Source organism: Bos mutus, chromosome 29 (genome assembly GCF_027580195.1).
Source record: "Bos mutus isolate GX-2022 chromosome 29, NWIPB_WYAK_1.1, whole genome shotgun sequence".
Classification (NCBI taxonomy): domain Eukaryota; kingdom Metazoa; phylum Chordata; class Mammalia; order Artiodactyla; family Bovidae; genus Bos; species Bos mutus.
Window position 1 is genome coordinate 1,778,883 of NC_091645.1, and position 12,338 is coordinate 1,791,220.

The 12,338-nt window shown below is 46.4% G+C and overlaps 1 protein-coding gene across 1 annotated transcript in view; it reads right to left on the reverse strand.

Moving 5' to 3' along the window:
* FAT3 (FAT atypical cadherin 3) overlaps nt 1-12,338 on the reverse strand; it is an 801,625-nt gene that overhangs the window by 73,933 nt on the left and 715,354 nt on the right. The window contains exon 14 of the mRNA XM_070365061.1: nt 4,352-4,741. Within this exon, the coding sequence (XP_070221162.1) occupies nt 4,352-4,741 (390 nt within the window). The remainder of the gene's footprint in view (nt 1-4,351; nt 4,742-12,338) is intronic.

A 12,338-nucleotide genomic window follows, 5' to 3' on the forward strand; every position in this document is an offset into this window, starting at 1 on the left:
CTGAAGCTGATTTTCTCATATGGAAAAAGGGGGAGATAACTAGCAGGAATTGGTAAACAACAGGAGTCTGGCATATTTGCCATATTAGATGACAGTGCTAATTATGATAGTTTCTTGTTCATATTTACTGGATTATCCAACAGAAAATGGACCTTCGTTACCCTCCGGCTCAAGAAGCACATATTCCTTGAGTTATAAGGGGATTATGTCCAATGGCCAGAAGGTGTCAGAGACTCATTTTTCTTATCTGTGAATAAGGGGCTGCCTTGCTCATTCATGGGGGGGAGGTAAACAAATGAAAATGGCCAGAAAGAATGAAGGGATGGAGCCAAAGCAAAAAGAATACCCAGCTGTGGATGTGACTGGGGATAGGAGCAAGGTCTGATGCTGTAAAGAGCAATATTGCATAGGAACCTGGAACGTCAGGTCCATGAATCAAGGCAAATTGGAAGTGGTCAAACAAGAGATGTTAAGAGTGAATGTTGACATTCTAGGAATCAGCAAACTAAAATGGACTGGAATGGGTGAATTTAACTCAGATGACCATTATCTCTACTACTGTGGGCAGGAATCCCTCAGAAGAAATGGAGTAGCCATCATGGTCAACAAAAGAGTCCGAAATGCAGTACTTGGATGCAATCTCAAAAACGACAGAATGATCTCTGTTCATTTCCAAGGCAAACCATTCAATAGCACAGTAATCCAAGTCTATGCCCCAACCAGTAATGCTGAAGTTGAACGGTTTTATGAAGACCTACAAGACCTTTGAGAACTAACACCCAAAAAAGATGTCCTTTTTGTTATAGGGGACTGGAATGCAAAAGTAGGAAGTCAAGAAACACCTGGAGTAACAGGCAAATTTGGCCTTGGAATACGGAATGAAGCAGGGCAAAGACTAATAGAGTTTTGCCAAGAAAATGCATTGGTCATAACAAACACCCTCTTCCAACAACACAAGAGAAGATGCTATACATGGACATCACCAGATGGTCAACACTGAAATCAGACTGATTATATTCTTTGCAGCCAAAGATGGAGAAGCTCTATACAGTCAGCAAAAACAAGACCAGGAGCTGACTGTGGCTCAGACCATGAACTCCTTATTGCCAAATTCAGACTTAAAATGAAGAAAGTAGGGAAAACCACTAGACCATTCAGGTATGACCTAAATCAAATCCCTTATGATTATACAGTGGAAGTGAGAAATAGATTTAAGGGCCTAGATCTGATAGATAGAGTGCCTGATGAACTATGGAATGAGGTTCGTGACATTGTACAGGAGACAGGGATCAAGACCATCCCCATGGAAAAGAAATGCAAAAAAGAAAAATGGCTGTCTGGGGAGGTCTTACAAATAGCTGTGAAAAGAAGAGAAGCGAAAAGCAAAGGAGAAAAGGAAAGATATAAACATCTGAATGCAGAGTTCCAAAGAATAGCAAGAAGAGATAAGAAAGCCTTCCTCAGTGATCAATGCAAAGAAATAGAGGAAAACAACAGAATGGGAAATACTAGAGATCTCTTCAAGAAAATTAGAGATACCAAGGGAACATTTCATGCAAAGATGGGCTCGATAAAGGACAGAAATGGTATGGACCTAACAGAAGCAGAAGATATTAAGAAGAGGTGGCAAGAATACACAGAAAAACTGTACAAAAAAGATCTTCACAACCGAGATAATCACAATGGTGTGATCACTGACCTAGAGCCAGACATCCTGGAACGTGATGTCAAGTGGGCCTTAGAAAGCATCACTATGAACAAAGCTAGTGGAGGTGATGGAATTCCAGTTGAGCTCTTTCAAATCGTGAAAGATGATGCTGTGAAAGTGCTGCACTCAATATGCCAGCAAATTTGGAAAACTCAGCAGTGGCCACAGGACTGGAAAAGGGCAGTTTTCATTCCAATCCCAAAGAAAGGCAATGCCAAAGAATGTACAAACTACCACACAATTGCACTCATCTCACACGCTAGGAAAGTAATGCTCAAAATTCTCCAAGCCAGGCTTCAGCAATATGTGAACCGTGAACTTCCTGATGTTCAAGCTGGTTTTAGAAAAGGCAGAGGAACCAGAGATCAAATTGCCAACATCCACTGGATCATGGAAAAAGCAAGAGAGTTCCAGAAAAACATCTATTTCTGCTTTATTGACTATGCCAAAGCCTTTGTGTGGATCACAATAAACTGTGGAAAATTCTGAAAGAGATGAGAATACCAGACCACCTGACCTGCCTCTTGAGAAATCTGTATGCAGGTCAGAAAGCAACAGTTAGAACTGGACATGGAACAACAGACTGGTTCCAAATAGGAAAAGGAGTTCGTCGAGGCTGTATATTGTCACCCTGCTTATTTAACTTCTATGCAGAGTACATCATGAGAAACGCTGGGCTGGAAGAAGCACAAGCTGGAATCAAGATTGCTGGGAGAAATATCAATAACCTCAGATACGCAGATGACACCACCCTTATGGCAGAAAGTGAAGAGGAACTAAAAAGCCTCTTGATGAAAGTGAAAGAGGAGAATGAAAAAGTTGGCTTAAAGATCAACATTCAGAAAATGAAGATCATGGCATCTGGTCCCATCACTTTATGGGAAATAGATGGGGAAACAGTGTCAGACTTTATTTTTCTGGGCTCCAAAATCACTGCAGATGGTGATTGCAGCCATGAAATTAAAAGACGCTTACTCCTTGGAAGGAAAGTTATGACCAACCTGGATAGCATATTGAAAAGCAGAGACATTACTTTGCCAACAAAGGTTCATCTAGTCAAGGCTATGGTTTTTCCTGTGATCATGTATGGATGTGAGAGTTGGACTGTGAAGAAAGCTGAGTGCCAAAGAATTGATGATTCTGAACTGTGGTGCTGGAGAAGACTCTTGAGAGTCCCTTGGACTGCAAGGAGATCCAACCAGTCCATTCTGAAGGAGATCAGCCCTGGGATTTCTTTGGAAGGAATCATGCTAAAGTTGAAACTCCAGTACTTTGGCCACCTCATGCGAAGAGTTAACTCATTGGAAAAGACTCTAATGCTGTGAGGGATTGGGGGCAGGAGGAGAAGGGGATGACAGAGGATGAGATGGCTGGATGGCATCACTGACTCGATGGATGTGAGTCTGGGTGAACTCCAGGAGTTGGTGATGGACAGGGAGGCCTGGTGTGCTGCGATTCATGGGGTCACAAAGAGTCGGACACGACTGAGCGACTGAACTGAACTGAACTGAACTGAACTGATGAAAGAGCTTGGAGAACATTGATATAAACACTATGAAAATAAAAGGATGAACATGTTTACTTTTCAAAGATCAGGCAAGTTTTTTTCTGAATTACCATCTTCATTTACTCAAAGTAGCCTTAATGCATATTAACTCCATTAGGAAAAGAAAGCCCTGGGGTTCTATTTTTGTTCTCTTGGTTTCTCTCTAGACATCTTTTCCCCAGGGGATGCCGCATCATACCCCAAGTTTGCAAAGGGTATGGTGAGAAATGGAAGTGCTCTGGCCAGGAGGAGTGAAAGTGAACATGTTAGTGGCTCAGTCATGTTCAGCTTTTTGCGACCCCATGGACCAGCTGCCTCCATTCGTGGGATGTTCCAGGCAAGAATACTGGAGTGGGGTGTACTCAGGGATCAAACCCGGGTCTCCTGCATTGCAGGCAGACTCCTGACTGGCTGAGCCATGAGGGAATTTCTAAGGATGCCCCCTGCCAAATTTCAGCTCCATGCTGTGGGCTCACGGGGCAAATCCTTGGCCTGTAGGTTTGCCTTAGGATTTTTCAGGTAGGAAAGCTCAGGAGGAGTAGTGTGGTTCAAGATGGGGAGATAGTATTTGCAGACGGAGCCTAAGAGTTTGATTGGGTATCTCTCTTTTCTGTTGGCTTGTTGTGTTAACTTGGGCTGTATGTCTTTCTGTGTGAAGTGCTCCTGGAGATTCGCCTCCACTTGGCCTGTCCGCACTCAGGCTGTGGGTCTCTGGTCACCTCCCAAGGCAGACATTAAAGAGTGATCAGCGTGGTCACCTTGAGACCTTCTCAACTCAGCACCCAGCCAGCTGGAACGGCCACTGTGTTTGATTCTAGCCCCTGGAGAGGGAAATGGCAACCCACTCCAGTATTCTTGCCTGGAGAATCCCATGGACAGAGGAGCCTGACAGGTTCATGGGGTTGCAGAGTTGGACGTGACTGAGCAGCTTCACTTCATCCTTAGAACAGAGCATCACAGGGCACTCTGGAGTCTGGGTGTGGGTCCTGCTAGGAGATTTGCTGGCCCACTCATAAGGGTGATTGATTAGAAAGGGCCAGGAGGAGAAGCAGGCTATGGCAAAGCCTTGCATGCTAAGTAGGTTGCTGTTTACCCACCTGTCTTTGGATTGATCCTAAATTTCCGCTGCTCATTTCCAGACCGGATGAGATAGGTAATCTCAGCATTTGTGCCTATATCTTTGCTGGTGGCAAAAACGGCAAGGACTTGGGTACCAGGGGAGGTGTCCTCAGGCACCGACACCAGGTAGTCCCTCCTCTCGAACACAGGGGGGTTGTCGTTGACGTCCAGGACGGTGATGCTGATGGTGGCCAGAGAGGACAGCGCCCGGCCTGGGCTTTGGTCGGTGGCCTGCACGCGAAGGGTGTAGGAGGACTGCTGCTCTCGGTCCAGTGGGCGCTCCAGGACGATGATGCCGGACGAGCTGTCCACGGAGAAGAACCCATTGGCCGAGTCGGCCAGGGAGTACACGACCTTCCTGTTGACGCCTGCAGAAGACAGAGGGCGGGCATGAACCGGGGCGTGGCCGGACGCCCTCTGCAGAGGAGGACGGCTCTGCCAACTGTCTAAGGGGCACGCAAAGGAGCACGGGAGCTGTAGCATGGTTCCTACAGCTTCGGTCCCACAGCAAGTTCAGCTTGTAAAATACATACACCCAGACCAAACGGTAAAGAAATGGAAAACACTGGCCTCGAAAATCAGAAAGAGCTGGATCTAAAGCAGAATGCCTTGCAGGCGTCACGCTGCTATAAGTCTTTAACTAATGTTTTCAAATAACTGACTAGCTGTCTTGATCATGTTAGAGAGACTGACTTCAATTCTTTTGGCTCTTGTGGTTTCCAGAAGTCACATTCTTTCTTACCTGCCTATGTCAAATAAGATGAAAATGATTTGGAAAGAGGAAAGAATATATAGGCTATAATTATTCAAACCCTCGACCAATTTCTTTATATATTTATAATCCCCATCTGAAACTATTCTACTGAAGATTACCACATATCTTCTAATAAACAAGCCAGGATCCTTAAAAAAAAAAAAAGAAATGGTTGAATCTTCTTAATATATTAAAGAATCCCATGAATTTAAACTCCAAGATACCAATAAGTATAAGGATCAAGATGTGCCACAGAAAGAGAAGTATAAATTAATGAATTAATTACTTTGACACATTTTTATCTAGAATCTATCAGACATTATTCTAGGGGCTAGAGAGTCCCATAACGGTAAGGGTCTGACATTTCATGAAGGAAAATATTACATTCTAGTGAGTGTAAATAAGACATCAACAAGAACAATGAATGTAAAATATATGGGATGTGAGGGAGGAAAAGGGAGAAAAATGAAGCCGTGAGTCGGGGGATCATGAGTGCTGGGGGAGAGGGAGCTTGGGAGCTGGAGGGAAGGGGGTGGTTATTTCAATACAGCGGTGGGAAGTTTGTACTTGAGTGAAGATGCAAAGGAGGGAAGGAGGGGGCAGCACAGACATCTGGGGAAGAGATGGCAGGTGGGGACCCCTGGGAGCAGGGGCGTTCGTGAGTCAGGCTGGTGTGACTGAGGAGATGCGGGAGCGCATTGGCGTAACCAGAGCTGAGGAGAGACACTTGGAGGTAGAGAGACACGGGAGGAGGGAGAGGTAGGAGGAGGGAGACGTGGGAGGAGGGGGATGAGGGAGGAGGGGGACGTGGGAGTAGGGGGACGTTGGAGGAGAGGGATGCGGGAGGAGGGAGAGGTGGGAGGAGAGAGAGGTGGGAGGAGGAAGATGTGGGAGGAGGGAGACGCGGGAGGAGGGAGACGCGGGAGGAGGGAGACACGGGAGGAGGAGGACGTGCGAGGAGGGAGATGTGGGAGGAGAGAGAGGCAGGAGAAGGGAGACGCGGGAGGAGGGAGATGTGGGAGGAGGAAGGGGACGCAGGGGGAGGGAGACGCGGGAGGAGGAGGAGAGATGCAGGGGGAGGAGGGAGACTGGGTGAGGAGGGAGACATGGGGGGAGGAGGAAGACGTGGAGGCGTAGGGAGACGTGGGAGGAGGAGGAGAGACGTGGGCGGAGGAAGGGGACACAGGAGGAAGGAGATGCGGGAGGAGGGAGACATGGGAGGAGGAAGGGGATGCGGCGGTAAGGAGATGCGGGAGGAAGAGAGACGTGGGAGGAGGAAGGGGACACAGGAGGAAGGAGATGCGGGAGGAGGGAGACGTGGGAGGAGGAGGGGGACGCGGGGGTAAGGAGATGCAGGAGGAGGAGGAGAGACGCGGGGGGAGGAGGGGGACGCGGGAGGAGGGAGACGTGGGAGGAGGAAGGGGACGTGGAGGGAGGGAGAAGTGGGAGGAGGAGGTGAGACGCGAGAGGAGGAGGGGAAGGCAGAGGGAGGAGGGGGAGGCGGCGGGAGGAGGGAGAGTGGGGAGGCGAGAGCAGGGCGTTGACTGCATGGGGCAGATTTCACAGGCGGTGGTCCCGGTGGTGAGGTGGGAGGCCTGGTGCCTCTGAGGAGGAGGCACATGATGTGACTCAGCTATTCACAGGCGCTCAGGCGGCTGGTGCTAAACAGAACAGCAAGACAGGAGGCAGAAGAGACACAGGCCTCCCAGTGTCCAGAGCAGTGCTATATACAACAGTCAAGACATACAGGCAACCGAAGTCGGCATCAAGAGAGGAATGGATAAAACAGATATAGCACATATACGCAATGGAATATTACTCAGCCATAAAAGGAATGAAATTGGGCCATTTGTAGGGGTGTGGATGGACCTAGAGTGAAGTGAGTCAGAAAGAGAAAAACAAATATTGGATATTAATGCATATACGTGGAATCTAGAAATATGGTACAGATGATCTCATCTGCAATAGAGAAACAGAGCTGCAAACATAGAAAACAAATGTATGGATGCTAAGGGGACAAATGGGGAGTTGGGGTGGGATAAATTGGGACTAGGATGGACATATACACGCTGTTGATGCTATGTACAAAATAGATAACTAACGGGAACCTACTGGATAGCTTGGGGAGCCCTACTTGGTGCTCTGTGGTAACCTGAATGGGAAGGAAATTCAAAAAAGAGGGGATATATGTTTATATATAGCTGATTCACTTTGCTGAAGAGTAGAAGCTATTAATATTAATTATTAAATAGGCAACATTGTGAAGCAACTATGCCCCAATAAAATGTAGAAACAAGCAAAAAGACAGAAAGTGGAGACCTGCTGGCAGTCCCTGCAGGAAGACGGGCAGTGATAAGGGCAGCTGGGGCAGACGGTGGAGCTGGGGGTGCGAGGCAGTCAGGATCCAGGTGTACTCTGAACAGGCAGGAGTGAGAAGTGAGGGGCTCGAATGAATTCAGAATTCGGAGATGGGAGAACAGACGGAGCTGGCAGGGCATGGATGTAAATGTCAGAGAAGATCCCAGAATGACTCTTGGGTTTTCGTCTGAGCCACTGAAAAGATGATGTTTTCATCAGCTACCATGAAGGGCTTCCCAGGTGGCACCAGTGATAAAGAATGCGCTTGCCAATGCAGGAGACGTGAGAGACTTGGGTTTGATCTCTGGGTTGGAAAGATTCCCCTGGAGGAGGAAATGGTAACCCACTCCAGTGTTCTTGCCTGGAGAATCCTATGGACAGAGGAGCCTGGTGGACTACAGCCTATAGGATTGCAGAGTTGGACACAACAGAAGTGACTTAGCACACACACATGCCATGAAGAGGGCTGAAGGAGGACTAAAATCTGATCAAAAGATCATGGGCCCCATTGGGATAGACTGAGTGCGAGATGGGCATTTTATATTAAAGTAGAGATTCAAGTAGAAAGTTTGTACAGGAGGCTGGAGATCAGAGGAGAGGTCCAAACTGGAGTTATATTTTGAAAGGTCATCAGCATTCAGAGAGCCAGCAGAGCCATAAATGGATGTGATCGTAAGGGAATATATAAAAAAAAAAAAAAAAAAGAAATCCAATGGCCAGCAAACCTAGAGCATCCCAACAAAGAAGGGAGAGATTTCGTCAGAGCGTGGTTTCTAGTTCTATGACTCAAAGAAATGCCCGTCGTTATCAAAATGTCATTTTACCTTAATATATACTAAAGCTAAAACATACAAACCAGGAAATATCCATTAACGACCAACAAATCAGTGAATGATGATTGGATCAACTTTCGGTTCTGAAGATTGATTATACTATTTTTATCCTAGGATCTCAGCACTTCAAAATGGTTTATTATAAGCCTCCAAGTCTCTAGGAGTTATAGTTTATAAGCAAAATAGAACAAATTCATGGGTGGAAAAGCATCATGTTGTCCTTAATGCTCTTAATGAAGACAGTATGACAGCTACCTGAAAATGTCTTTTGTGAATCACAGATCCTTAGACTATAAGCTCTTAGAGGGAGGATCTACATATGTGCTGTCTTCTCTTATAGCATCTCACCATGGCGACAGGTCTTTGGCATTAATAAGAGGTAAACATTTTATTCCCTCAGTGTACAATTTCCCTTAAGCCAAAATTCCCAGCAAACCAATAAAATCACGTATCTGGAGGGAATGACATAAACTGCATTATGTGGCTTTAACCAAAAGGTCAACATTGAGAGTCTGCTCTTGGTTCCATTCCAGAGAGCCCATTTTTCCCAAAGTTTCATCATTTACTTTTATTTCTCTTTCAAAACCATCACCCTGTGATATATAAACACCAACCTCTGATTTTATTGGTGCTGGGATTAAAAACAAGAAGTCATTCCTATTTCCTTGCTGCCCCTTGAAATAAGGCCCCAAAGCAAAGCTTTAGGGATGCTTTCTGGCTATTTTTAGAAGTGGCTGCAAGACTAAATTATCCATCATACACTCCTGGGGTGAATACATGGAGGACTGCAGAGGTGATCAAGCTTGTACCTGAAAAAGAATAACCCTGCCTGGGTGTCTGAGTGATTGTATGTCCTAGAAGCTGCCCTGACCGATCTGATGGCCTTGGGACAACTCTCAAAGGGCACAAAGATGCATTCATGGAAACACACCGGCGATTGACATAAATATACCACTTCCCTCCTTGTTAGTTGCTTAGTTGTGTCCGACTTTGTGCAAGCCCGTGGACTGTAGCCTGCCACGCTCCACTGTCCAGGGGATTTTCCAGGGAAGAATACCAGAATGGGGTGTCATTCTCTTCTCCAGGGGATCTTTCTGACCCAGGGATAGAACCCAAGTCTACCGAATTGCAGGCAGATTCTTGACTGTCTGAGCCACCAGGGAAGACCAAGAATACTGGAGGGGGTTGCCATTTCTTTCTCCAGGGTATCTTCCCCTAGGAATCAAACCTGGGTTTCCTGCATTATAGGTAGATTCTTTACCAACTGAGCCACAAGGGAAGCCCAAATATACCACATGGGTTTTCAAATCACATATTCCCTGGGAATTTGACTCCCCGCCAGCATATGGAACACCACTACACCCAACAATAAGGCGTGGCAGGATATTCACGCAGGACCTTTCGTCTGAACACTGGCCGACAAGATCACCCCCTTCAGAGACGCACAAGCTGAGGGCTGGGCGATCTGCCCGCTGCCGCAAGCATTTTTAGGTAAACATGAGGGACAAAGTCCTCTTTCCAGGAGATCTGCTTCTGGATAAGCTTCCTCTTCAGGCTTGAAGACCACGCAGGAAGAAAGCAATTTCTGACTGTTCTGAAAGCCAGCCTGCTCTGACCGGCTGAGCTGGGAGAGGCAGGGGCTGGGTTGGTGCCCTGGCGCTCTCTGTGGCAGCAAGACCCGAAGGCGAGGTGCTTCTCATGGCTGCCTGTGTGTCCTTCACTGGGACCGAGAGCTGAAATCTAAAAATATTCCTGTGTCCCCAGCCTGCAGATTTCTCGCCCAGCCTTCGGCTCTGCACAGACACCCATGCAGGACAGCCGTGTTCTCTGAGCATCCAGCCCTGTGGCGGAAGCCCTGCGTTTACAAGGCTGACATCAATCAGCGACGCAAAGACCACGGCTCCCCTTTGGGCAGGTTCTGTTAATTTAAAACTTGGTGACAGGGTTTTTCTGCTTTAGCACAGCAGAAAACCATCCCCTGTCCCACACGTTGCTGACCCTAAGTCCCCGCCCCCCATACACTGTTTCTGACGGTATCCTGGGCATGCACACCTGGAGGAGCAGGGAGAGTTATGGTTGACCTCACCTTTCTGTACCAGTCAGTCTGACATGAAAGCCGCACTAGAAAAGGTGGGGGTAGGGCACCCAAGCCACACACCTGCTCAGAGGTGTCACTTATGATCTGGTAGCTGAAGAAAAGAGCAGGATATATTTTTGGAATGTATTAAAACTCCAATTTGGACACAATTGAAACATTTCATTAGTTTCTAGCAATGAAGTCAGATGCATAAATACCAACGTGCAGGCAATAATTTTGGTGGAGCCCTTGGGTCTCTGCTGTATTACTATGCGATAGGGGTGGTCTTTGTTAAATGAACGCATGTCCTGTCCCTAAAATGGAAACTTTCTATCCAAGGGTGTTTGATAAATGCCATCCTTCAAATCTCGATCCTTCCCTACGTACCTGGCAGAAAATCTGAACCCGAGCAGAAGACTCGCTTGCTAATTGGCCTCATGCTCTCACTGAATGTCATGACATGTTATATTAAGGTAAAACATTAACCCATCGTTTTGCGTCTATGTTTTTCAGTATGTAATTCTCTTCTCCAATTTGCACCTAATTTAATGAGGATGGAGCTATTTAGCTTCTCAAGATGCTGAAATGCCAGACTACCAAGTATGATTTTCATTGCATGTGAAGTGTCTGCACGTTAACTGTAGCAAATGGAGCAGGCAGGCCTTCAGAGGATTAAAATCAAGTAAAAAGAGAATGACTAAAATCCCAATCTGTTCGAGGAAGTAATAGGTAGTGGCATTTTGTGGAGTGGGCTGGGAGGAAAGAAATAGCACATACAAGTTCCCAGGAGGGAAGGCTGTGAAATCCTGGGGTCGGGGGCAGTTTCCAAGGGCTTCTATATTCACTTGTTTTAAAGGTTTCTAAGTGGAAGTTAGGTTCCTCTCATTTGGGCCAAATGGAAATAGATTATTTGGATGGGGGGGCATGGACTGTATGGAGAAGGAAATGGCAACCCACTCCAGTATTCTTGCCTGGAAAATTCCATGGACAGAGGAACCTGGCAGGCTGCATGCAGTCCATGGGGTCACAAAAGAGTTGTATATGACTTAGTGACTAAACGGTAAACAAATGGACTGCATATAAACGTCAAAGTTTAAAATGAGAGCAATGTGGTCCAATGCTGAAAGACAGAAGACCTTGCTTGTAACCCAAGTACACTTGTGTAGCTTAACCTTGTTGGGTCTCAGGTGTCTTCATTTTTAAAATGATAGAACCTAGGTCCACTGAGATCTAAAATGATCTTCCAGCACTATTTTTTATTTGCAAATTAAATTAATTGGTGTTGGTTTCATTTCTGTTTTCAAAGGGCTCATCCTCTCCTCCAACTGGCCATTAAATCGCTGGACCGCGGCATCCCTGGGCAGAGTTAGCAAAGGAAAAGTCCACATTAAACCTGGTGATGACGAGCTACTGGAATCTTCTGGATGGGATGAAAACTAAACACAGCAGATTCATGCCATTTAGTTACGTGTTGAGAGTTCACACGTACACTTTACAGCAAGGCTTTTACATCTCAGCAAGAAATAACGTTCACTGCCAGGATCATCTGCAAGGATCTCACCTAGTGTCAGAATAACTCGGCTTGATAGTTGAGATTGTTAAAGGTGTTAGAGTCAGCACCAAAACCAAATGGCCAGAGCAGTCAACACAGCAAGATTGCTGAGATTTTTTAAATCTGGTCTTTAAAAAAACACTGTCTCCTCTCCTTGAGAGAGCAAGCTCCCTGAGCTTCACAAACCTACATGAGCGCTGCTCTCACTTTGGGGTCTCACGTGGCAGGGCGCTGACCCTGTCAGGGCAGGGCCTTCTCTGTGACATTCACCTTCCACCCTCAGCAGCTGCACAGGATCTGGTCTGTCCATGGCACACAGAAAATGTGGACTGTACTAAATTGCTATAAACTGGCTTTTATAAACAGACATGAATTTATACAGAATAGATAT